At 54.0% G+C, this 26,124-nt stretch overlaps 1 protein-coding gene across 2 annotated transcripts in view; it reads left to right on the top strand.

Annotated features, from left to right (window-relative positions):
* Positions 1–287: 287 nt before the first annotated feature.
* Positions 288–26,124, top strand: part of HCN4 (hyperpolarization activated cyclic nucleotide gated potassium channel 4) — a 47,952-nt gene continuing 22,115 nt past the window's right edge. The window contains exons 1-2 of one of the 2 annotated variants that reach the window (XM_024232616.3): positions 288–1,760; positions 25,348–25,771. In XM_024232616.3, the coding sequence (XP_024088384.1) occupies positions 973–1,760; positions 25,348–25,771 (1,212 nt within the window). In that variant the 5' untranslated portion in view covers positions 288–972. The remainder of the gene's footprint in view (positions 1,761–25,347; positions 25,772–26,124) is intronic. The other variant, XR_008513681.2, reaches the window with a different exon arrangement.

The raw sequence follows: 26,124 nt of genomic DNA, 5'->3' as shown, positions 1-26,124 counted from the left end.
CGAGCCCAGAGCTTGGTGATGGAGAAATTGGGAAGCCACCCCCCCACCCTTCAATCTTGGGATGGGGAATTCGCAACTGAAGCCGGAGCTTCAGACTTGGGGCGCGCTCCCAGCTTAGTCCAGGAAAGAGATTTAAGGGCGCAGCAGTGTGGACACCTCTCACCCCGGCCCCGAAGGTCTAGCAAGGGTCTAACCTGGGCCCCTTGCCAGGCCCGCCCCCCGCCCCTTCCCAGCCCCCGGCCCATGCGCCGCTGCCCCTTTAAGAAGCCCAGGTAGGCAGGCCCGGCTGCGGGAGCCGCTCCTATGGCAACCCGCGAGCTGCGGCGGCTTCATGAATATTCCGGGGCGCGGGAGCCCGAGCGCTGCCGGAGGGCGCTCCGGGGGAGGCGGCCGCTGATGTAAGCCCGGCGGGTCGCTGGGCTCCGCTCGGCTGCGGCGGCAGCCCCGGGACGGGTCGGACGGGCCGGGGCAGAGGAGGCGAGGCGAGCTCGCGGGTGGCCAGCCACAAAGCCCGAGCGGCGAGACAGACGGACAGCCAGCCCTCCCGCGGGACGCACGCCCGGGACCCGCGCGGGCAGTGCGCTCTGCACTCCGGAGCGGTTCCCCGAGCGCCGCGGCCGCAGAGCCTCTCCAGCCGGCGCCCATTGTTCCCCGCGGGGGCGGGGCGCCTGGAGCCGGGCCGCGCGCCGCGCCCCTGAACGCCAGAGGGAGGGAGGCAAGGAGGGAGCGCGGGGTCCCCGCGACCAGCCGGGCCCGGGAGGAGGTGTAGCGCGGCGAGTCCGGGAATTCGGAGCGGGACTTGGAGCCTCCCCGCGGCGCGCAGCCTGCCCGAGCATGGGCGCCTGAGGCGGCCCCCACGCCGGCGGCGAAGGACGCGTCCCCACGGGCGGACTGACCGGCGGGCGGACCTGGAGCCCGTCCGCGGCGCCGCGCTCCTGCCCCTGGCCCGGTCCGACCCCGGCCCCTGGCGCCATGGACAAGCTGCCGCCGTCCATGCGCAAGCGGCTCTACAGCCTCCCGCAGCAGGTGGGGGCCAAGGCGTGGATCATGGACGAGGAAGAGGACGCCGAGGAGGAGGGGGCCGGGGGCCGCCAAGACCCCAGCCGCAGGAGCATCCGGCTGCGGCCACTGCCCTCGCCCTCGCCCTCGGCGGCCGCGGGTGGCACGGAATCCCGGAGCTCGGCCCTCGGGGCAGCGGACAGCGAAGGGCCGGCCCGCGGCGCGGGCAAGTCCAGCACGAACGGCGACTGCAGGCGCTTCCGCGGGAGCCTGGCCTCGCTGGGCAGCCGGGGCGGCGGCGGCGGCGGCGGCACGGGGAGCGGCAGCAGTCACGGACACCTGCATGACTCCGCGGAGGAGCGGCGGCTCATCGCCGAGGGCGACGCGTCCCCCGGCGAGGACAGGACGCCCCCAGGCCTGGCGGCCGAGCCCGAGTGCCCCGGCGCCTCGGCGCAGCCCGCAGCCTCGCCGCCGCCGCCCCAGCAGCCACCGCAGCCGGCCTCCGCCTCCTGCGAGCAGCCCTCGGCGGACACCGCTATCAAAGTGGAGGGAGGCGCGGCCGCCGGCGACCAGATCCTCCCGGAGGCCGAGGTGCGCCTGGGCCAGGCCGGCTTCATGCAGCGCCAGTTCGGGGCCATGCTCCAACCCGGGGTCAACAAATTCTCCTTAAGGATGTTCGGCAGCCAGAAAGCCGTGGAGCGCGAACAGGAGAGGGTCAAGTCGGCCGGATTTTGGATTATCCACCCCTACAGTGACTTCAGGTAAGGGACCACAGTGCTGATCCTGTGGGTGCCCTGCGCGGTGGCAGGCATGCCTCCTCCTGACCCTGCCTCCCAGCCGGAGTGAACTTTCCTTCCTTGCGCTGGGAGCTCCAAGAGAAGCAGGGCGCCTCTAGGCTCCGAGACACCCCCAGGCCCCCTCCTGCACCGCGCTGGGGGAACTTTCCTCTGGGTTCAATCACTGGTCTTCTCGGGTCTGGGCTGCATTGGAGACAGAATGAAAAGGTGTTCTGAGCCTGGCCTACCCCTGCCGGCAGCCAGGATAGGGCTCTGCCACCTTAAGCCACATATTCCTCCTCCCCCTTCAAGGCCGCAGAGTCAGGATGGCCATCCTAGAGGCAGCTCCGGGTCAATTCAGCCTGCAGAGCAGGTCCATGAAGAGAGACAGACCTCTTAGCAACGGGCCAGCTCCTTGGGTACTGACAGCAGGCATTTATGTCTGCTTTCTGGTGCCCTGGGAAGCTGCGGCCGGGTCCCTGGAGGACCGAAGTCACTGGGGCCTCAGGCCGGGATGAAAACCCCCTGCACCCACCGTAACCCTGAGCTTAGCTCCTCATGCTGAGTGGTGGGCCAGGAGCAGGCACCCTGGGCACCTGGCATCCAGAGCGGCAGGGCAGAATGACCTTGCTCATAGTGATGGGTGAAGATGCCTGGTGTTCTGACTGATGAGCAGCTGTCCTGTGCCCCATGCTTGTCCAGGGGCCCATCCATACCCCAGAGACCCAAGCTTCAGCATCTGCTTGGTCTCTCATGGGCCACTCGTGGGTCCCCAAACAAGGTATGACCGCCAGTCAGGGAGAGGGACCCTGCCCCCTTCCACGTCACCTGAGTCGGATGCCGCTGAACAGCAGATACCACTGGGAGCTTGTGGGCATATTTGTGCAAAAAGAGGGATTGTTGGTTGCTCTAGGGTTGGGATCAGGGATGCCTTTACCTAAGTCAAGGTCCTAAGGTTCCCTAGTGCCCCTCTGGGCTTTCGTGATAAATGAGATTGTGATGAAGGTCTGGGAAACACTTTTCAAGCTGGGTTTAATTCTCTCATTCTCTCTTTCTCTGGGCCCTGCCACCTACTTATCTCCCTTCCTTGCCTACCTTGCTTGCCTGCCTATAAAAATGAGCATTTTGCCAACCCAGAGCCCTCTTTGCAAACTCCAGGGAAGCTGGGTTTGTAATGAGAGCAAAGCCATTTTCCATCCAATGAGAGAGATTTCTCGCACTGGGAATGACCAGTCAGACAACACTCGGTGGCTTAAAATAGGTAGTGAACAGAGCCCCTCCCCCCTTTTTTCCTTTGAGAGACTGCTCTTCCTAACCCTAATATCTCCAGGGTTCCCATTCCCAGAAGACTAGGGAGACCAGAGGGCAGGCTAAACAGACAGCCATAGTCATCAAACTGTGTGAGCAAATGTAGGACCCTCCCATCAGGAACGGTGTCTGGGTTCCCAGTGCCAGGTTCCTGAAGAGTGGACTTGCCTCTGGCCAGTACTGGGCCCTGAGGATCCCTGGCTGAGCTAGAGAGGAGTGAGCAGGAGCTATGTCTCCTCCACCCCCATGGGTGTCCTGGGTTTTTCCTCCTGTCTCTCAACTCTTCAGTGGTGGTGATAGGCAGTTCCAGTACCAACCACTTGAGACTGTTGAAGGGCCCTCCCCTCCCTTGCCCAGGTCCCTGCTGTCTTTGTTGTCAGAAAGCATCTGTTCAGGGTTCTCATCACCAAGCCCATTGCCTGGGGAGCCTACAAGAGGCCAACCCCAGGCATGCCCAGCCTCCTTCAGCAGCAAGCATTGGCTGGGGACCTTCTGGATGCTGGGCCTGGCCCTTCCTATCTCCCTTACCTTGGAAGGTGAAGAGTGAGGACTGGGTCGATTTCATCAGATAGGATCCTTTTCCCCTTCCTGGTCTTATCCCATTCTGGTATGTCTGTCTGCAGTCCCCCTGCTGCAGAATCTCCCACTAACTGCAGGCTGCCTGGGACACGGCTGCAGGAGAGGGTGTGGGGATAGGGAAGCGGGGATACAGCAGAATTGTCAGAGTGGGCTTTGAATTTGGGTTTGTGCAACAAGCAACAGGGACTGGTAGCTGCAAGTGGCATGTCCTCTTTGCACAGCCTTGTAGCTGTCTGGAGCTGGGTGGGGTGTAAGGAAAGAAATCCAAGAAAGACCATCTGAGTGTGTCTGGAAGAGCGGTGGCCATACCTTTCCTGCTTCTAGGCCAAAACAGCTAGTGTCATCCTTGGAATGTCAAACAGGCAAGAGCCCAGCTAAGTCTTCTAAGCTTAGAAAACCCACCACTCAACCCCACCTAACCCACCCCACCCCGACCAGCACCCCCAGCCTTGGTCTCTAGAGTTTTAGCCATTGGCCTTGGGCCTCTACGTGTAGCCAATTGCCGTTGCCCACCTCAGGCTTCGCAAGAGCTTCTGCAAGCATTGCTCAGGCTAGTCGAGGATTTATTCATCATTTTGACGGGCAGGAAGCATTGATCCAGCAGAATTGGTTTAATAAAGAATTGCCAACAAACCATGATAGATTGAGTTTGCGGTTTGGAGTTCAGGGCTGGCTGTGATGGGCTGCTTCCAGCATCTCCCATTGCTGGGGGAGGAAGGCTGGGTGCCTTTTCCAGGGCAAGGATGGGCTGTGCTTTGAGGGACCAGCATAACCTGGGCCATGGCTAATCATAGGCTTTTCTGGGCTACCTCTGCTTCTCATTACTCTACCTGCCCCCGATCCCACCCCCCAATAGAAAAGAAACCATGCCCTAGCCACCACCATGGCTTCCCCAGGCTCCCTGGGCTTTTCTGGCTTCCCCTCCCCTCCCCTCCAACTCCCCATATGCCTTTTGAAATTTGTATTTGTGGTGTGTTAAGGGAAGAGGCCAGGATGCTGCAGCCCCTCAGGACATGGCTCCCCGGGCTCCTCCCCGAGGCTGGCTGGGCTCTTGGGTCCTGGATGGGTCCTTCCTTCCACACAAACTGTGTGCTGGAGAACCTGGAACGACAACAACAACAAAAAAACATAGGTACTGGATAATCTTGTTTTTCTAAGAGGAGAGAAAGGAAGTGGAACCCCAAGTGCAGATGTAGCTGGTTGTGTTCCCGGAAGCTGGTCAGGCTCAGGGAGTCAGCCTGGGTGTGTATATCTAGGTGTCTGTCTGAGTGGGTATCTGGGGGCTGTGTGGGTGGCTGTGGAAGCTGGTGGGGAAGTCCCTATGTGGAATGTCAGTTCTGGGATTGCTGCTGCGCCCCCAAAGCTGGCTCAGCCTTAATAATGGAGGCAGTCAGAAGCTTGGCCTTTCTCATCTCCCTGTCCCTACCCTCTCCTAGACTGAGCCTCCTGAAGCCATGAGGAAGGGAAGGCGGGGGTGCTTAAAGTGTCCTTTCCTTGGGGCAGAAAGAGCTGGGCTCTGAAATCTTGGAAACTGGGCCAGTGGCCTAGCAGGTCCCAGGGGTGTCCTGAGCCGACTTCCTGCTGCTGGTCACTGGCACCCCGTCACTGCCATTACTCACCTCCCATCACCTCCCCAACCCTGACTGCTGTGGAGCCCTGTGTGGGTTATGAGCCTTATTTGAGCCCCAGTTTTCCCATTTAGAAAATGGGAATCTTGTTGCCTGTTGCCATGTCAAGCACAAATTGTACAACTGTGGTCACCCCGCTGAGGTGAGAAGCTGCAGTGAGCTGTCAGAAGAGCCGTGATGCTGTTGTGAACCACACCTTCCCTGTCCTCACAATTTCCTTTCCTTGGTTTTGGGAAGATCACAAGGGCCTCTGTCCTTGGCCCAAGCAGGGGTTGTGAACCTTCTTGGGGTCAGACATTTCACTCCATCCAGAAGGATACCTGGGTGTCGAGACACATAGAGTGTGGCACTTAATTTCTGGTGTCTGTGGCCCCCTAAGTTGAGGACCATCTGGGAGCTCAAGGTTGTGAACGCCTCTCTAGGCCATCCCAGAAGAGAGCCTGGGCCTGGCGAGAGGCAGACACTCACCTTCTCTGGAGCCTGGCAGTGGGGGTCCCACCGCAATCTGGGGCTTGGGCCTCCCATTGCCAGCAGGATGGAAACAAAAACAGGGCTCAGAGTTAGATGCCTGAGTGGGGAAAGGGGTTCTACCTGGGGACTGGTTTCTTTTCTATTTCCTCAGTCTTACCCGCTCCCACCTCTCTCCCTTTGAATCCTGGAAAGGACTGTTCTGGCAGGAGGTGGCAAGGAGGAAGGCAGCAGCCTGACTCTGGGTCTGGGGGTTCCGAGGCCCCTTCTTTGCTGGACTTTCCTGGGGCCATTACCCAGGAATGTTGTTATGACTCTCAGTGTGCAAAGCCAGGCGGAAAGGAGCCGCAGGCTGTGCTGGAGGGGGAAGGGTGCCTAGTTGCAGAGGGGAATTCCAAGGTGAGCTGCCTGGGCTGTGCTATCAGCTGGCACAGTGGGCAGCAGGGCTCTCTCTGGGGATGAGATGTGTCCCACCTGACAAGGCGGGGGCTGCTGGAGCTCAGGACCGAGGTGCTTCCAGGATACTGGGTGTACAAAAACCTGGTAGGGGCAGAAGGCCAGGATCCCCATACTGTCTGGCTAGAGAGGCCTCGGCTCCAGGTGCTCCCTGCTGCAAGGCTCAAGTTCCTGGTCTGGTGGCTACATGATAAGGATGGGGGTTACCTTCTCCCCTGCTTGGCCCTGCCACACTGGTTCCCTTAGCTGCTGTGAGCTTCGAGGCTTTTGGGCTGCCAGGTAGCTGCCTGCCTCACATAGGGAGTTTCCAACTGTGCTGACCTGTCTCCCTGTCCATCCACCCTCCTCTCCCATGCTTTAGGGCCCAGTGTCCCCAGGGCCTTGTGGGATGCTCTTAGGCCACCCTGGCCACCATCCATCTCTCCCTGGCTGACCACCTTTTGGCATTTGGACGGAGCTCTGTGTTTATTACAATGCAGCTTGTCCTGCTGTAATGTCATCCGACTCACCCGGCGATCTTGTTCAACGCAGATTCTGATTCAGTAGGTCTGGATGGGGCCTGAGATGCTGTATTTCTCATTAAGCGCCCAAAGATTGCTAATGTGGCTGGTGTCCAGACCAGGACCATGCTTAGAGTATTGAGGTTACTGTTCATGCGCTTGTTCCATGCTTAGCCCAAGCTCCCAAACTGAGCTCCCTGAGGCCAGGGCTCCGTCTTATTTCTTTGGCCTCAGAGCCTGTGGCCTCTATCCCCAAGCTCAGTGTGGCAGGGTGAAGTCTGTGAACTGGGCTGAGCCAAGCCACAGAGGTCTGCCTGCCGGTGTGGGATGTGGGATTCATAGCTTGCTTTTCCTCCTTTCCTGCACTGCTGCGTGGACCTGCTGGTCCTGCATGGTGGCTTTTGGGATGGGTGTGAACAGGAAGAAGCTGGGTGGTCAGAGGACCCTCATTAATCCATCCTGTCCCACCACTTTTGCAGCTTTTCTCCCATCCAAAGGGCCAGAGGGGTGGGCCTGGCTGGGGAGAAGGCGCAGGGAGTACTGTGACTGCTGCATTGCAATGAGATTTCTGGAAAGGAACAGATGTCGGTATGCGCGCAGAGGTGACTGAGCAGGGGAGCCAGTGGCTCTGACAGGGGCCGGCTGAGAGGAGGACAGAGGCATCCAGGCCTTCTTCCCAATCTTATGTCCTCCTTCCCTGCCCCAGGCTATGCCCAGCAGCCTCCCCTGGGGGCTGGGCTTGCTTGTCACTTCTCCCCGCCCCCTCCTACCCTGAAAGGCATTAGCTTCCATACAAATGATGGGGCTGACAAGTGTCATAGCAGCCTGAGTGGCCCTTGTGCCTGCCACAACACTGACCACCATGGAGGAGTTCACTCAGAGCAGAAGGTCCAGCCCCAGTCCCCTGGGGGCTTGTCTTAGAACCGAGGAGGCAGCCGGCTCCTGCACACACTCACTTGGCTCAAGGGCTCTTACAAAGCTGCGACTGCCAGTTGCTAATTAATAGAAGGGCTACCGAGGCCAGCCAGCCAGTCTTGCTTTTGCCCGGGGGATGCTGAAGAATTCACGTTTCCCAGACAGAGAGGGCCATGGGCGGGCAGGGGCATTGTGTTGGCTTTGGAGAGGATGTTCTCTGCCAGCTAGGCTTCTTTACTGAGGAGGCATTGCCAGGGCCCTAGAAGTCTGCAGTCCCAAGGGCTAGGAAGCCACTGGGAGACACTGTACCATCAGCACCCACTCGGATCTGAGGCAGGAGGCAGCACAGAGAGGTGGTGAGCTCCCTGTCACTGTGGGCGCTCAAGATAAGACTGAGCAGTACTTCGATCAGAGGTTGCCAAGCAGCATCCCTTGCACCAAATACAGCACCCAGATGTGCTCTGTTTGGCCAGCATAGTGTGTCATAACAAATCTGAGCCAATGTTTTTAAATGGAAAGATATAACATGAAAATATGGCTCTCGGGCTTCTCTTGAAAAACTGGAAACCCTGGCAGCCCTGGCGCCACATTCCCACTCCACAGCGGGCAGCTGAAGGAGACACTAGAGGCTGCCTCCTTTACACTGGCTTTTGCTTTGCAGTTGTGCAGGTCCCCAGCTGTCGCTAAGGTCACTGTCTTACACCCAGCCACGTCATTCATGCCATTTAGCTGCCTGACCCCTGTAGGCTTCGGAGTTTACAGCCCTAGACTCAAATCAACAGAGACTAAAGCCAAGTGGGTTCACAGATCAGTAACCACCATTTACAAAGCATCTACCATGTGCCAGGCTGTGCTAGGAGCTCTATATCTCCCGTTTCATTTATTCTTCACAATGGCCCCAAATAGTTTTATATCCCCAATTTACAGATAAGCCTCCGACGAGGAAAGGAGAGAGAGAGAGAGGTCCCCCAAATCATGCAGCCATGAATATCAGAACTGGAATTTGACACTCCTCCTTCTTTTATGTTAGTGTTTAAAAAATTTAATTACACAAGTAGTTCAAGAAAACATTCTCCTGAGAATTAAAACATCGAGGAGGGGCTCAGAAAGGGATAGTCAGCAGGCACAGGAAATGGATCAGGTGTTGGAATATCAGATCTGAAGAGGCCTTAGCAAGCCCCTGGCCTGGAGCCTTTGTTTCATAGATGGGGAGCAGAGGAGCAAAGAGGGGGAGCAACTGGCTAAAGGTCACAGAGTATGCCAGAGGCGAAACCAGAGACCAAGTGGGTTGTGTAACGTCTGTCTGCAAAGGTCTTCAAGCTTAAGTCCACCCCCAGCTTCCCAGCCAGAGGGTTCACAGGGAAGGCTTTTCCTGAATGGTCCTGTCAGTTGGAGCTTTTTCTTGTCACTCTAGCTTCATACCTGTCTTTCTGGGATGATAGGTTTTTGCAGGATCCCATCATAATTTAGGCTGCTCCCATGAGAAAGGAGTCTTCCCCTTTCTGAAGATGCAGAGTCTGGTGGCTGAGACATGCTGTCCTGACCCCAGATCTGGGGATGCTGTTTCTGAGGATGCTGGGCTGGGATGCCAGCTCACCTCCTCTTCCTGGGCAGGTCCTGACTGCTAGAGACCTTTGGGATTTGGGGACCATATCCGGGTGCCATTAATGCCCCTATTCCTGGATGGGGGTGATTGGGGTTCAGAGGAGAAGGGGCAAGTGTCCAGTGGTATCTTTCTCTGATCTACCAGAGAAATGGTCACGTGATCTATTCATTATAGACTTCAGAAACGTCAGGAAGTGGAGTTGATCTGTGGTTTAGGACTCAGTGTGTGACCAGAATCAGGGCTCATTCTGTGACCATGGCCAGAACTCAGTTTCTGACAATGGTCGGGGCTCAGTGTGTAACCAGGATTGGGGTTCAGTCCGTGGCTGGGGTCAGGGCTAAGTCTGTGGCCAAGGGAAGGGTTTGATTTAGGGTCAGGAATTGGCATCCTTGTGCAAAGCCTTTGAGCCAATTTCGGTGCCCTTCCTAAGGTACCAAGGCTCGGGACTCTACCTTTGTGCCCCGCCCCCCTTTAGGAAGCTCTCCCTAAGTTCCCTGAGCTCCTACACCTCTTTAGTATCTGAGCCAGCTGCCTCTGGTCCTCTCTGGGAGGTAAAGTACAAATGATAAATAAACAACAGAGCCACTACTGCCAACGCCAGAGCCACCAAATCTCACACGTGACAGCTCCCCACCCAACTCTGCTCTCTCATTGTTTGGGGCTGGTGTTTGGTGTTCTCAGCCAGGCAGCAAGCTCAGGCGCCCTCAGGGTCAGGGCTGAACCTTGAGCAGTGCCGGCTGGATAGGGGGACTCCCTCCACCCACTGCTCCCCCAGCTCTCGGCTACCACAAATTGCAGAGCAAGCAGCGGGGCCTCCAGGTCTGATCACAGCAGCTGCGGGGGCCTGATAATTGGCTGCTGATGATTTTGTGTCTGTCTAAGCATTTATCTGTGTGGGTGGATGTGTTATGTCTGCGTGAACGAGGCTTTCAGAAATTAATACATAATGGGGGCTGGCTAATACATTATCCTCTGGGCTTGGGGAGAGGCAAGCTAAGGGAGTCATGCCCTCCAGAATACCATATCGCCCATTCCAAGACTGCTTTCACCATTAAGGGGGCTGGAGGTGGCAAAGTGGAGAGTAGGGTTCCACTTCTGGTTTGTGGGAGGGCAGATGAGCAATAGATCAATATGGATTGATGGTCAGGGAAGGCATCCTGGAGGAAGTGATTCTGAGCTGGATCTGAAAGAAAGAGAGAACCATTCTGCACACTTTCTTGGAAGCTTAAGCTAAGGGCCGCCTGGCTGGGGTGGGTGTTGGCAGGTGCTGGGGGCTGCTTATTCAGAACCTGCCTCCTTTAACCTGCACTCCTTAGTCCCTGCCCTTCACCCTTGAGGACTCTGAGTGGGCTGCCTGTGCTGCCATCTGAGTATGTGTGGTGTGTTTGCCTGTATGTGTGTGTGCACCCTGGTCCTAGCTGCACAGCCTTTGAGAAGACTCGCTTCTCCTGCCATACTAGGCCCAGAAGGCAGGTGTTGCCTGCAATAATGTCACTGAGCGTGTGGCCTGCAGCCCAGAAGTAATTACCCTGCAGTTCCCCGTTGGAGGCTAGAGCAGCCCCTGTTAATGATTAATGTGAGTCCCCAGCCACTGTATGCCAAAGTCAGCCGTGGGCTTCTCCCACCTCCAGTATCCTCAGAGGATGTGAGGGCACTTGTTCCCTTCCCCAAAGAGAGGAAAGACCCTCAGGTCCACAGCTCCCGTTCATGCCATTAGTACCTTTTAGAAGAAACTTGGTCCAGCGGAGGAGACTGCCCCTGGGGCCTGGCTTCCTGCAGTGTGGGGGCTGGCCCGCCTCAGAGCCCTGGGTCCTCTATCTTGAGCCAGCCTGCCCGGAACTCCCCACCCCTCCCACCCTCAGTTTCCCCTCCTGTCCCTCATCCTGTTCTGCTGGGTGACCTCAGCAAGCTCCTCTCCTCTCTCAGTGTCCAGGGTCGGGGCTCAGTTTGAGGCTGAGAAGAGAGCAGAGCTAATTGGCCAAATAGGTATTGAGCCCTGAATCCTGACCCCATTAGCACAAATTGAGCCAGCAGGGCAGGGACAGCGCTGCCGACCAGTAGAGCTTTTGAGAATCTCCCTCCCTCTTTCTGGCTCTGTCACCAAGGTCCAGCCAGTCATGGTCCTAGAGTTCTGCAGTCCCTGGGGGCCAGGGACACGTGGAAGATCTCTTACCTAGGGGCCTTGTTTTGTGGAGGCTTTGCTGGCCCTCGTCATGGGGAGTGGGGCTGGGGGTCTTCCTGGCACGTTGTATCATATTGGTGAGGCCTCTTGAAGGCCCTCCCTCCATTAGGTCATGGCCTCCGTGGATGGAGGCCAGGCTTTCTTTTCTTTGTTTCGGGGGCATCCTTCCCGGGAAGTGATGCAGCAGGAGCTTAATGAAAATGAACTGAAACGCCGTCCTGGAAAGGGCCTCAACCATGCTCTCCTCCCAGCCTCCCCTCGTAGGGAGCAGTCCCCTCCTGGAAGCTCAGACCTGGCCTCAGAAGAGCTCAGAGTGTGAGGACCCATGCGGACTGCAGGGCACACTAGATGACTGTGGGTGGAGGGGCCCTGTGGGACAGGCCAGCGGGATCATCTACTCTGGGATTGGCAGAGGAAGGAAACAGGAAAAGCTATTCAACGTGTCCCAGAGGCTCTGGGGCATCATCATCCCGTTGGGTTGCTCTGTAGCTCCTGGGGACAGAGTCTAGGGGACAAGCCTGTGAATCTGACCAGTAGAAGACTTGGCTCTGTGCCGCCCAGCTGTGTGGCCTTAACTGAGGCCTCACCTCTCTGAGTCTTGCTTTCCTCCTCTGAAAATGGGACCAGAGAGGGGTTGGGTGTTAGCAAGATCCCAAAGCCTAAATTGGCAACCGCTGAAGAGTCATCTGGGTGCTTATGTTATCATGGATGTTTGGGCTCCCTGGGTGAGGCCGGGCAGGTACAGTTTTAGGAAGCACTCAGGTGATTCTGCTTCCATCACTTTGGGAGCCAATGAGCTGGGCATCCCCAAGCTCCCATCTGCACTAACAGCCTGCAGTTCTCTGATTGCTCTGCATTTGCCTTAGTCCTACGGTGGCTCCTCAGAGCTTGGGGTAAAATCCTGCCTTCTTAGCCCAACATCCAACCCCATTGGTCATAGGCCTCCCTCTCCAGGGAGCTTTTATACCCTTTTTTTCCTTGTGGATTGTGAGGAGTCAAAATCATAAAATTCTAAGGCCAGAAGGGACCTCAGAGAACATGGCCCCACTGACCTTCCTTGTTAGACTGTGTTTTCCTGGAGAGAAGGCAGCACGTTCCCTCCAGCTCTGTGTCCCCAGATGCCCCAGAGAATCCTTGTTGTTTGGCCCCAAGCTCCATCCCATCAAAAAGGGGTTGTGTAGACCCTCGCAGAGTCAGTATTTAGCTACTCTTTATAGGGAAGCCTTCCTATGTCCTCCTTGTTAGCCCCTTCCATGACCAGTACTGCCTGCCTTAAGAAGTTCTGCCCCAGGCCAGGCACTGTGGCTCACTCCTGTAATCTCAGCATTTTTGGAGGCTGAGGCAGGAGGATCACTCGAGCCCAGGAGTTAAAGACCAGCCTGGGCAACATGGAGAAACCCTACCTCTACAAAAAAAAAAAAAAAAAAAGAAAAGAAAAGAAAAGAAAGAAAAATTAGCTGGGCATGGTAGTGTGTGCCTGTAGTCCCAGCCACTCCAGAGGCTCAAGCAGGAGGGTGGCTTGAGCCCAGGAAGGTCGAGGCTGCCCACACTCCAGCCTGGGCTACAGAGTGAGACCCTATCTCAAAAAAAAAAAAAAAAAAAAAAGCAAAAAACAAAGACGTTCTGCCCCAAAACCATTTCCAGTGCTTCATGTTGCCCCTCAAGCCTGTTTCCTCCTGCTGCTGGCAGTGCCTTCCTGTGTGAGCAGGTGAGCTCTCCCACCTAATTTCCTCAGAGGGTGTGCTCCCGTGCTACTCCACAACAATATTCTATTTTTGTTCCAATCTCCTGAGTGGGAGGACAGAAGGTTCCTGGGGGAGTGGTGTTGGAGCCTTCTTTGATTCTTGTAAGCTCGACTGAGAAGTTCTCCAACTGCTTGTTCCCTCCCCCATGTTCCCAGGTGGTCTTGTCCACTGTGTGAAGCACAGAGAGGTTAGGCCCTGGCCTGAGGGAACATGCATCTGGGCAACTTGGAGCACTGCGGAACAGATGTCCCCTGCTGTGCAGTTTGGGGGGGTGTGTTTGTGTGTGCATGTACATGTTCACTGGTGTGTTTCTGCATATACAACATAGGGTCTGCAGAGGAGGAATTAGCCCATCAGATAAACAATGGGTTTTCATCTGAAAGTATTTCTTTTCCCCAGGCCTCTTCTCACTGTGTTGTTGAGAAGGTGTGGTTGCAGTCCCTTTCTCAAGGAATTTTCTTCCTCTATAACTTTCCCAGCCCCTCATGTACCCTGGAAGAGCCCTGAGTTCTCAAGCTAGCATTCAGGATGTCTCCCACATTCTCTTCAGAGCTGGGAGCTGAGGTGTCAGGGTTCCCTGAGATGCGCGTTCTTCCGTGAGTGAGCTGTCGATCTGGCCAGCTGCCCTTGGCTGACCTCTTTAGCCTCTGCACTGCAGAGATTATGGAACTCAGCATATCTTTAGAGATGTCTAGCTCCATTCTCGTGTTGTGCCAATGGGGAAACTGAGGAAGAGGCAGTGAGAGGAAGAGACTTATTCAAGGTCACGCAGTAAGTTAGAGACAGGGACGGGACTAGAACTCGAGAATCTCAGGCCCCTGACCCGGACACCTTCCATTGCATAGCATGGGCCTCCTTCCTGTAACCCCTGGGCTCTAGCCACAGTGCTGTCTCCTGACCAGTGGACCTACTTGGGCGCCTGCCTCCTCTTTGAGGCTTTAGTACCCAACAGGGCATGCTGCCCCCTGCTCCTTTCTGGAGCAAGCCTGGCTGAATTTCTCCTCCCCTCTGGCCATCCCCAGCCTAAGGGATACAGAGTCAGAGATTCTGCATCAACCCTCTTATTCCCTTCCCTTGGCTCATGGCCCCATCTGCCCATGGAGCTGGCCTGGATTTTCAGCTCCCCTGTGGGGTGGGTCTGTCCATCCTCTATACTGAGGGCTTCTTGAGGTGGGAGCATTTGTGTCCCTCAGGATCCTCCTAGCTCTCAGGCCAGGACCTGCATCTTAATGGCCATAGAATGATGATGATGATGATGATGATGATGATGATGATGATGATGGGGATGATGATGATGGGGATGATGACCCACTTGAATTGAGTATTTATGCTATATAGCATATTATAAATATTATCTCATTTGGTCTTCCTAGACTCCTGTGAGGTGGGGATTAACGTTCTCATCCTGCACATTAGAAAACAGGCTCAGAGAGGTTAAGTGATTTGCCCAAGGCCTCACAGCAGAGCACCTAGCCACCGTACATCTACAATAGCCTGGCCACACAGAAATGTGGTCCCTGCACCAGCAGTCTCAACATCACCTGGGGGCTTGTTAACAGTGCAGATGTTGGCCCCACCCCACAGCCGACTGAAGTCCACCAAATCTGCAGCTCAGAAAGTCCCCAGGTGATGTGTGTGCACATTCCAGTGTGAGGGGCGCCGTGCTGTATGGCTGAAGGATCGCAGGCCAAGAAGAGAAGACTGGGTTAGCTGTCGCCCTCACACAGCTCACCTTCTCCTTGGGGAGAGGCTGAAGCCAGCTCTCATTGCATCATGACAGGCAGGACCTCAGCCCAGGATGGGGAGGTACCTTAGAAGAGGCAGGGGTAAAGGGTCATCATTGGGTTTTAAGAAAAACAAAACGAAACAAACTTTGTTCCTCAAATATTGATAAACATAGAAAAATTGGAAAATAAAGGTACACCCAAATCCAAACAACCCGCCTGTAAACCAAGCCCCAGATGCCCTTGGCTCTAAATCGGACTGTGTCTGAGGCAGCCCTAGGCAGCCAAGGGAGCAGCTTACCTGGGAGCCCTGTGATTCTGAGTCAGAGTTTTTGAGGTGGGTTAAAAATAGAGGCCTAGTGGCCAGGCGGGGGTGGGAGGAAGACAGCAATATATCTCTTGTGGTGGGGAGACCCTGGCGTCAGGGAAGAACAGTGAGGGGAGGTTGGACAGGAAGGATGCAGTGGGTGGGGCTATATTTCCCTCCAGAGACCTGAGCTGAGCACCCAGCCTGGCTCAAGAAGGCTGTGGGAGGTGATTTCAACCCTGAGGGTACAGGGGGAGGCTAAGATGCCAGCCCCAGGACACAGGCAGGGAGGACTCCTGCTCACCCTGGGACAAAACACTCCCCCACCACCAGAGAGGCAGCTCCTTCTAGGGTATGGGATGGTGAAGGGGGTGACAGTGGCTCTGCCTCAGAGAATGGTAAAGAGGAGCTAGACACGTAGGGGGTGCGGAAGGGGAGTAATAGGTGCTTTCAAACAGTTATCAAGATGTGAGGAGGGGAGGCAGGAAAGGCATCCTCATGCATGTCACGCGTCTGTGTCATGGGCTGACATGCGTGTGATGTTAAGCTATCCTCCTTTGCCTATTACACCTGCTCTTCAGACAACCGCCCTCTCTCCACCTTCATCATTGATCTCCAAAACATCTCATCCTGAACTCCCGGGCACGGCAATGACTTTGCCACATATTTCTGCTGACCACTTAGGAGCTGTCTGGGGACCAGGGTCGTGTCTCTCCCCTGATACATGTCAGAGGACCCCTCACAGCACAGGGCGCTGGCCATTGTTTAAAGGTAGATTAATGTTTCTGATTATAAAGGTAATATCTGCCTGTTTTGGGGAAGGTGGAAAATGTAGAAAGGTGAAATGGAGAAACAGAGTCACGATATATTCCCACCCTTAGAAATCATCAGTGTTAATGATTTAGTGAATTCTTTTTTTGTTTTATTTTTGGCAGTCTTTTCTTCTTCTGGCAACAGTCTTCCGTCCGTCTGTCCATCCATCCATCCATCCATCTGTCCATCCATTTAACAATAAGATAATGTTACTGAGACTCCTCCCCATCCCTTGCCCAACTGTGTGTTCCCATCTTGGAAAAGGAAGAGAAATCATTTCTGCCCTTGGGGAGCTCACAGTAGGAGGAAGCCCTAAGACTCCTCCTGGGTCTGTCTGGTTGGGAAATGGATTCCGGGAGAGCAGTGGAGTTGCCTCCTTCATCCCCTCCTCAGGGCTCCTGAGTCTCGCTGCTAGGCCTATTTGGGAAGAAGGGAGAACTTCTAAAATCCCCTGTGGTGGAGGTGGGGTAGAAGAGGGCCAAGGGGGTGTGCCCATAATGGGGAGGCTTATTATGGGTGGTTGGTTCTGCCCCCACCGCCTGCACAGCTCAGGCTGGAAACGCAGTCAGGGCCCTGGTTGCAGTCTTTAGCCACAAGGTCCCCCGACCAGCTCTCTCTCATCCCATCCTGTCAGAGACCCCAGGCCCCCTGTTTCTTCTGGCCCATGTCTGTTCACCTGCCTTCTCCCCCACTTTCAATGCCTCCGCTCTTTCTCTGTCACTTTTCCACCATGATCCTCAGCACCGGGTGGGACCACCTGCCGAGGGCTGTTGCTGTGAGTCTTGGGGGTTTGGATGTGCTAAGTTCTTCCCTGATTGTCAGAGGCTTGTGGAAGCCTGGTGGGAAGGAGTCTGTTTCTGAGGGCTGCCCGCATCATGTGGCTTCTGCTGGGCTCCCTGCCACTCAGCCTTTGGCATGCATTCCTGAGGCATGCATGGCATGCACTCATCTGTTCACCCATCCCCCATCCACTCATTCGTATGTTTCCACCCATTCACGTATTTATGTGGACCTACTGTATAAAAGGTACTGTGCCAACTTCAGAGAGTCAGTGATGGCAAGTTAGACTGTCACACACACAGTTTCTTATAACATGATAAGTACTATGCCAGGGCAGCACCTGTGAGGGGCAGTTAACCGGATTTCCTAGGATACAAAGAAGGCTTCCCAGGAGAAGTGATGCCTCCTGTGAACCAAGGGGGATAGGTGGGCACAAGTGGGAAGAGTTCCAGGCAGAGATGACAGCATGTAGGAAAGCCCAGAGGCAAAGAAAGCACCATGCGTTGGGGACACCGAAGGCTGCTGAGTCTGTCTGCAGCAGAGTGTGCAAGGAGAGGAACGGGGAGCATCAAGGAAGGAGAAGGAGGCAGAGTCCACGCCAGGAAAGGCCTTGGGGACAACAGTGAGGAATCTGGATTTCACTTAAGAGGTGATGGGAAGCGCAGAAGGATTTGGGGCTTAGCAAAGTGTGGAGAGTGGATTGGAGGAGTGTGCTGGCCCCAGCCCTGACCCTGAGGCATGTGAGATCCTGGGCTGGCCAGGAGCTCAGCTGGGAAGCTGTTGGAGTAGTCCCCATGGTGGGTTGATGGGACACGTTGGATCCAACGTGATGAAGTGTTGGAAGGCAAGGGAGATAGAAGAGTTGAGGATAACTCTGAGGTTTCTGGGATATAGTTTTGGATGCCTGGTGGTACCATTTTCTGGGAGCACAAGAGTGTGGAGGAAGCTGTGAAGCTCTGTCTGAGTATGGCAAGGGTGAGGTTCCCGTGGGACATCCAGTTGTAGACATGTAGTCAGCAAGTGGATGCATGGGTGTAGAGTTCAAGAGAGGGGATATGGTTTACAAGGCAGCAGAATAACAAGGCCATGGGAGTCGGTGAAATCACCTGGAAAGAGTGCATAGAGCGGGAAGAGATGAGGGCCCCAAGGAGCAAAAACATGGAAAGGTCATGCCGAGGGAAAGGAGGCCGTTCAAGGGAAGGGAAAGGAGAGGCAGTGAGAACAGAGAAAAGCCAGTGGAGTGGGCCACCTTGGAAGCCACGGAGGAGACTGTCTGCAGGGAAGAATGGTCTACAGGGCCAGATGATGCTAAAGGCCAGGGAGGAAATGGACTGGAAAGTGACCATTGGATTTAGCAGCAGGGTGCATATTGGTGACGTGCTGAGGAGTGGAGAGCAGCATCGCTTCTCGGCCTTTTGGCTAAGATCAAGTGGAGTGGAGAGGAGCGCTGGGTGAGGGGCACGAAAGCGAGAGTGTGGGGACGGCGACATCTCCTTCAAGGAGCCTGGTAAGAGATAAGACAGCAGGGGTTCAGGGAGGGATTTTTTTTTTAAGTTTAGAGAGCTTAAAAGGAAAAGCTGATGGGAAAGGATCAGTGGAGAGAGACAGATGGAAGAGAGAGAGGGAATCTTCTGTAGATTAAGGTCCTTGGGGAGGAAAATGGGGATGGTATCAAAAGGGCAGGGAGAAGAGCCGCTGATTCCCTTGTGACTGGGAAGAGGAGATGGGATTGGGGAGATGCTTCAAGGTGGCAGAAAGAGGAAGGGGACGCTCTGGCGGCTTTGCATTTCTCTGTGACGTAGAAAGTGGTGTTATCTGCTGACTCTGAGAGAAAAAGTGGTGGTTTCAGAGCTTTGAGGAGAGAGGAATTAATTTGAAATAGCAGCTATGGGGAATGGGCAGGAAAGTTTACTAGGTTCTCCTGGAAGGATCAGGGGACAGAGATGAGGGCTGTGAATGAGGCCATGATGAGGACATGGAGGCATGAGGAGCTAAGAAACTTGGATATTTAGTAGGACTGGTCCGAGGTTGTGGGATTCTCTACACAGCTCCCATGTGAACATGAAAAGGGTTGATGGTGGTCCTTGCCTGGGGCTGGGATTTCATGACGGTGCCAGGAGGAGGGGCACAGGAGTTAAAGGCGTTGGTTTTAGAGAGGTGAATGAGCTGGACCATCGTGTCTGGGGTGAAGGGTGGTTGGGAGGATGCAGGAGGGTTCTGATGAGAGGATCAGAGGAGTCAGCAGACTGGATATTCCCAGGACTCTGAAAAACAGGTGCAGCACAACTGAATAGAAGAGCCGGCAGGAAAGAAGGGCAGGGTGTACAAGAGGACTGCAGAGATGCAGCACCTGGAGGTGGTGATGTGGTCAAGGGTGTGCTTTGGAATGGACCATTGAGGTGGGATTGTTAGAGTCAGGGCAGCAAGCTACCAAGAGGCCAAGGTGTTGTCTGGGTCAATGATATGGAGTAGAAGTCACCCAGGATGATCACAGGATTTGGAGTGGAACGGGAGGTTGTGAACCAGGTGCCAGCATTGCCAAAGTCCTTGAGGATGGCAGATGGGTGCTGGAAGGATGGCCAGCAAATGACAAGGATACCCAAAAGATCTTGTAGACATTTCTGCCACAGGCAGGAGGTAACAGCAGTAGGGAGAGGGGAGGATGCTGACTCACCCCTGACCCTGAGGTACGAGGGATTTGGAAGAGTGATGTCCTTAGGACACAACTAGGGCTCACTTAAGCGGGGAGGCAGTGGAGTCTGGGAGTGAAGAAGTTAAGGATGCAGGTGCAATGGAAGAGAGCACAGGAGAGAGAGCTGGGAGAGAGAGAAGGAGCTTGGGGAGGCACAGAGTTTGGGAGTAATAAAATACCACCAGCCAGATTGATATTTCTGTGGAGTGGTTAGAAAGTAGGCCTCTGGAGTCAGACTCTTTGGGTTTGAATACTTGGCCCACCATATATGGCAAATCTCTCAACTCCTTGTACCTCAGTCTCCTCATCTGTAAAATGGGCATAATCATAGTATCTACCTCATGGGTTTTTTTTTAATGAAAATTAAATAAAGTAGTCCAGATAAGGTACTCAGACTAGTGCATGGCAAATGGTAAGTGTCCAAAAAGTATTGACTGCCATCCTCCTCCATTCTCACTGTCTTCAGTGTCAGGATCTTTGCTGGGTCTGGAAAACCAAGGGAATGGGAAAGATAACCCAGAGGGCGTATGAGTTGGAGAGAAGGAGAATGGAGGCTGGAGACCAGGAAGAAGGTGGGGCAAGGGTCCAGATGCAGAAGCCATCATGGAAGCAGCTAGACTAGATATGGTGACTGCTGGGGGTGTTGCTGTAGGGGTGGGTGGGAGGTAAGAGGCAGCAGTAAGGGATGGCTGGGAGGTTTTGAGCCTAGATTATTGAAATGCAAACTGTGCCATTCAGCTTTGAGGAGGATGATGCTGAGTTCAGCTCTGGAGTCGTTGGCTGTAGGAGACAGCAGGACCTCTGGGTGGATGCATTTTGCAGGCAGGTAGGAATGCAGGTCTGGTGCTGGGAGTGGCACTGAGTGGGAGCTGTCTGCAAAGTTGGAGAGGGTAACAGATGGGGCACTGAGTGTGCTGCTCACCTGGGAGAAAGCATGGAGACCCACGGGCTACAGTCAGCACCGCAGGGACATGGGTGTCTGATACGAGGCCCCTGTCCTCCATGAACCCATGGTGTTTCAGGAGCTAAAACCAAGACTCAGGCAGAGGCTTCAGTGGTCAGAGTTGAAGAGCTAGCTTGAAAGGTGGAAAATATTTAATGACAAAACAATGACATTCTTCTTCCAGCTGACAGGATTCCCAATGGATATCATTTGTGCCAAAATGTATGCAAGAAAGTATGCATGTGTAAAAATGGATGCATGTGGGAGGGCAAAAGGCAAGAGTGTGTTTACAAAAAATGTATTCATGGTATTGCATGTGTGTGTGCATGTTCATGTCTGTGCATGTGCACATGTGCATGCATGTATATATGTGCATATGTCCTCAAAGGCAAGCATGGGCGTGTGTGGACAAGAAGAGGCTGAAGGAGGTCATCCCTAGCTGGGACCTCCACTTTTCCTACTTTCATTCTGTCACCCTTCCCATCCTCTTTGGCCTCCAGGGAAGGAGAGGGCCCTTAGTCTAGTAATTAAGTCCCCGAGTTCAGGGTCAGCCACCTCCTATCATGTCTTCTTCAGCTCCCTTGAGGCTATGAACTTCCTCTCACACCAAAACATGAAATTTCCAGATATCGGTGTAATGGGCTGCTTGGCTTTTTGCCATCCCCCATTCTTTCTGCATATGGGACCTGCCCCTCCAGTGTCAGCCTATAGGTTCCCTCTTCCTGCTGAGAGGCCACCTGCCTGCCTGGGTGGACCCATTGGTCCAGGTAGGAAGTAAGGATTGAGATAAGACAGGTCTGGAAGCCTGGGGCTGCTGGGGCTTCCAGAGCCCAGTTGGTGTCTTGCTGGCCAGGACTCCTGTTAACTTAAAGGGCACTGGGCTAGAGGAGGGTCCTCTGGATTTGGAGAGACTAGGGCCCCTAATTCAGGCATGTGCCAACTCCAGGATATCTGAGCCTGACTGCCCCTTACTTTCCTGTCAGGGCATTACACCCACCACCATGGATTCACACCCTGGATTGTGAGATTTATTCATGAGTGATTCTAGGGGTGGCCAGGTGATAAGGGAGCATTGGGCATCCAGTTTGAGGCTTTGGAAATGTTACTCTTCCTTCCTTTGTGAGCCTTCATTTTCCCTTCTATAGGACATGTGTGACCGTGACCGAGTGATTGCTGATGGCCAGGGTGCCTTTAGCACTTGAGAGGTATGCTACTTCCTCTACCTCAGACAGCCCTAGCATCAGGAGCATGGGCCCCCCAAATCCTCTTTGCAGTCTTCTCTTCTCTTTTGTCTTTGGGGCAGGGGCCACAGCTGCTGCAGTAGGCTGCCTTCCACTGTGATGTAAAGGTGTCAGAAAGGCATATCTGCCTCCCACATCCCTCTAGGGTACCCACAACCCCAAGAACTCAAACTCTGGAGTCCCAGAGACTTCTCCTAATCTTGTGTCTGTCCCTCACTAGCTGTGTAGTCTAGGGCAGACACTTCTCTGTCAGCCTCAAGATCATCATCTGTAAAATAACAGCAGCCACAGTGCTGGTGTGAGGGATAAATGAAGTAATGCATGGAAAACCGAAGTAAGTGCTCTATACATGTGAAGTGTTTTGGGGTCTTTATGAATAAAGACTTTTCAGTCACCAAGGAGCCCCCAGTAAAAATGCCCAGAGATATTAAGGCATCACTTGAGATGCTTCGACCAGCAGGGTTGGAAATGAAGAGGGGCCAGCAAGCTGAGGATGCCAGTGTAGAAGCTGTTGCCACCTTCCCCTGGCTAAACCCACTGAACGGGGCTGGCAGGTGTGCTGGGTGCTGTCCGTGGTGCTGAACGTCATATCTGGCTCTGGCAGGGCCTGGCTTTCGGAGATCTGTGCAAGCATCTGGCAAGGAGTAAGGAAAGGTAGTCCAGAAGCCAAGGGCAGTTCCCAAAACCCAACTCCTCTCACCTCCTCCAGAAGCACTTTCCCGGCCTCACCCTTCTAGGCCACCGGGATCCCATTTTTATGGATACCTGGGCTTTTTACGGATACCTGGGCTCACTGGGATGGTTTCTTACACCATTGCCCAATTGCCTTCTATCCAAGCCTTGTGCTCTGACCAGACCATGAGTCTCTGGAGGTGAGGGCATCTGTGTGCTGAGGCAAATAGGTCTGTCATCTGATTGCTGGGGGGACTTTGTAGCACTTGCCTCCTGCAACTGGCTTTCCTGGGTCTATTACAGGCTGCTCTGTGATCCCACTCCCAGCAGATGTTTTGCTCTGGCTCTTCTCTGGGAGATTTGATCTTCCTCCCTCTTACCTCTTTCCTGCAAATTTATTCATTTTAATGATTTATTTACTCATTTCATAACATAGCTGGGCATAGGTCAGAGCATTTGACAGAAATCAACTGATTTCCTCCTTATGACAGTGCTGCTAGTCAGGTACTGTGGTTATGCTCATTGAGCAGATAAGAAAACTGAGGTGTGGCATGGTAAAGTGACTTGCTAGTAAACCATGGAGCAGGAATCGAACCCTGATTTCAGGCCCATCCCTCCTCCCACCATATTATACTGTCTCTCCAGCAGCTCTGTGATGTTCCAGGGTAGTGGTTTGTGGGAAAGAATGATCCAGGATCCCGACCCCAGCCCAGATCGAGTGCTGGAAATATCCCTGAGCATCTGGAAGCTCAAGATTGAAACCATTAGTCAGAGTGCGAGGAAATGGATGTTTTTGCCTTATGCAATTTGGTTTTATGAAGACCACTAAATGCAAACATTCTCCTGTTAATTACTCTCTCAAATTTGGACTGTAATTGAGGGAACTAGAGCTGGGGAGAGTGTAGAAACCCGTTGGAGTGGCAGGCCTGCCCGAGTCAGCATTCCCAGCCGCCTTGCACCCGCTCTGTTAATTTTAGAAACTCCTCCAGCCTGGGTGTATTATTAGCTTTATGTACAGAGGACCACATAGCCCTCAGTGGCCTTTCTATGCACAGTTAAAAAAATTTGTTTTCTTTTGTTTTTCCCAAGAGATTAAATGAAGAGGGATGACAGCAGAGTGTATAGAGGGGTGTTTGTGCACTGTGCGTGTGAATGGGGATACCTGCGTGTGGCATCTAATGAGTGTACACAGCTGTCTTTGAGTGAGGTCTGTGTGGCTGGGTAGAGCATGCATGGCTCTAGGGCACCCCATAGATGCTGAAACCATCCTCCTGGGGCCCATGACTCATTAGCAGGTGTGCTGCATTCTTTGTAGTGAAGTGTGAAGCTGAGGATGGGTCCTCAGGCCTTAGTTGGGTTCTGTCAGCTGGCATATGGGTACTGGGGCCACAGGAAGGAGTGGTGGGTTATGGGGTAGAGAGGAGCTGAAGTTGGCCTCTTGGCATCTTACCTTTTCCCCCATAAGGCCCTGTCTTGAGGCCCTGAAGAGCTTGGATTTCAAAGGAGCTGCAGAAAGCTGACTCTCTGGAAACTGCCCTTTGCCACGCAGTGTGATGTAGGACAGCCATCTCACCCACCTTCTGCAAAACAGGCCCTGCCCTCTCCTTGACTCACAGCCACATTTTGAGTCTGGCAAACAAACAATTTGCTATGAAGTAATTTCTTTGCAACCTGGAACTCTGCAGGCAGGGGCACTTTGGTTTACAGTGAGACCCTCTGAAGAGTCGAGGAAAGCTTACCTCTTTCTTTCCCACTTCCTTCCTCCTGGCTTCCCTGCAGTAAAGAATCAAAGATGGTGGAAAGGTTATTTCTCCTGGGAGAAGTCATGCTTATTTCTGCCTGACTTAATACCTTTATCTGTTATTGTGTAAATGTCTAAATTAATAGCAGAGGGAAACAGCTGTGCAGTGCAAGTTTTTGGTCTTGGGGCTAGCCCTGGGATGGCTGGTACTTGGGCAGGGTCCCTGGGAATAATGGGCCATGCCTTCTGGATTGGGGTCTTGGCCACCTGTGTTGTTTCCACACTCCAGAAGGCCCCCTGCTTGGTGAGCTGGGAGAAACCGAGCACAGACCTGTGAGTTGGTCTCCTCCTCATGCTGTTCAGCTTCTCCGAGGCTTTGCCCTGAGGCTCCCTCTACAAATGACTTGAAGGTGCCTGAGGCCTTAGGAGAAATGATTCTGGAAGCCCTGGGCTGGTCTCTTTCTATCACATTGAGTGGTATCTCACTGGTGCCTGAAATCCCCCCATAAATTCTTCTTGTTTTGAAGCTATCTCTCCCCCTCCACACCCCCATGTTAGGATGCAAACCTCTGAGGGAAGGAGAAGGTCAGACATTTTCTGATTATAGGGGATGGACTAAAGGTGGATGCCAGAGAGCCAGTTTGGGAGAGGGCCAGATCAAAATGATAGGACTCATTACACAGTGAGGAAACTGAGGCCCAGAATAGGGAGGCCCTACCGGATGTCACACAGCATGTTGATGACAAAGCTGGGGCTGGAGCCTGGGCCTCCTGCCTCCCAGGCACCTGAGTCATGTCTGTACCTCCCCTGCTCGTTGGTCATGGTCTGTGGAATGTCTCCCTGGCAGCCCGTTTCAAGTCGCAGCTGACCCTCAGGGAGGATGGGGCAGCCTAGCCTGAGCCTGGGGTGGTGTGGGGTGAGCTGCTTCTTTTGCTAAAACAGCCTCTTGCTTCTCTCTGAGTGTCACCGATTTGCTTTTCAGCCTGACTCTCACTGCAGGCTGGGGATGGGAGGAGGAAGCTTGTCGTTGGGGCTCGGGGGAACTCACAGAAGGGCAGCACGGAGGGTATCCTTAGTGAATGAAGAGCCTCTTATTGTGTCATTCCCTGTGCCAATCTCCACATCTTGCCCTGGTACCCATGTGCCTATCTTCCTGTCTCAGAACCTCCCAAGACTTCTGTCTCCCAGATGCTGTCCCTCAGATCTTCCTCCCTTAGTCTGTAACTTGTCCTCTCTCCCTTCCTGGTGACTGATCCCTGTGTCTCTGGGCAGATTTTACTGGGACCTGACCATGCTGCTGCTGATGGTGGGAAACCTGATCATCATTCCTGTGGGCATCACCTTCTTCAAGGATGAGAACACCACACCCTGGATTGTCTTCAACGTGGTGTCAGACACATTCTTCCTCATCGACTTGGTCCTCAACTTCCGCACAGGGATTGTGGTGGAGGACAACACAGAGATCATCCTGGACCCGCAGCGGATTAAAATGAAGTACCTGAAAAGCTGGTTCATGGTAGATTTCATTTCCTCCATCCCCGTGGACTACATCTTCCTCATTGTGGAGACACGCATCGACTCGGAGGTCTACAAGACTGCCCGGGCCCTGCGCATTGTCCGCTTCACGAAGATCCTCAGCCTCTTACGCCTGTTACGCCTCTCCCGCCTCATTCGATATATTCACCAGTGGGAAGAGGTAAGTGGTCAGTGCAAACCTCTTGGGGGAAAGGCCATTCCCCACAGAGGGAGTGAGGAACTGGCAGGGAACCTCAGATAATTGAACATGGACTGTCAGATTGTGGCAGGCACACCTGCTCCAAGAGGACAAATGCTAGTAATTTCTTGACCTCTTATCATGTGCTGGATACTTTACATGCAGTATCTCAATGAACTCTGTAACAGCTATAGAGGGAACCATATAGCTACATGTATATACTCATTTTTCACATGAAGAAACAGACAGAAAGATTAAGTGACTTATACAAGGTTGCACGATTAGTAATTTGTGAACCTGGAAGGTGAACTTAAGCTGATCACCTCTAGAGCCCA

Source organism: Pongo abelii, chromosome 16 (assembly GCF_028885655.2).
Source record: "Pongo abelii isolate AG06213 chromosome 16, NHGRI_mPonAbe1-v2.0_pri, whole genome shotgun sequence".
Classification (NCBI taxonomy): domain Eukaryota; kingdom Metazoa; phylum Chordata; class Mammalia; order Primates; family Hominidae; genus Pongo; species Pongo abelii.
The sequence above is the reverse complement of the archived record's forward strand: the minus strand, read 5'-3'. Positions and strand labels throughout refer to the sequence as shown.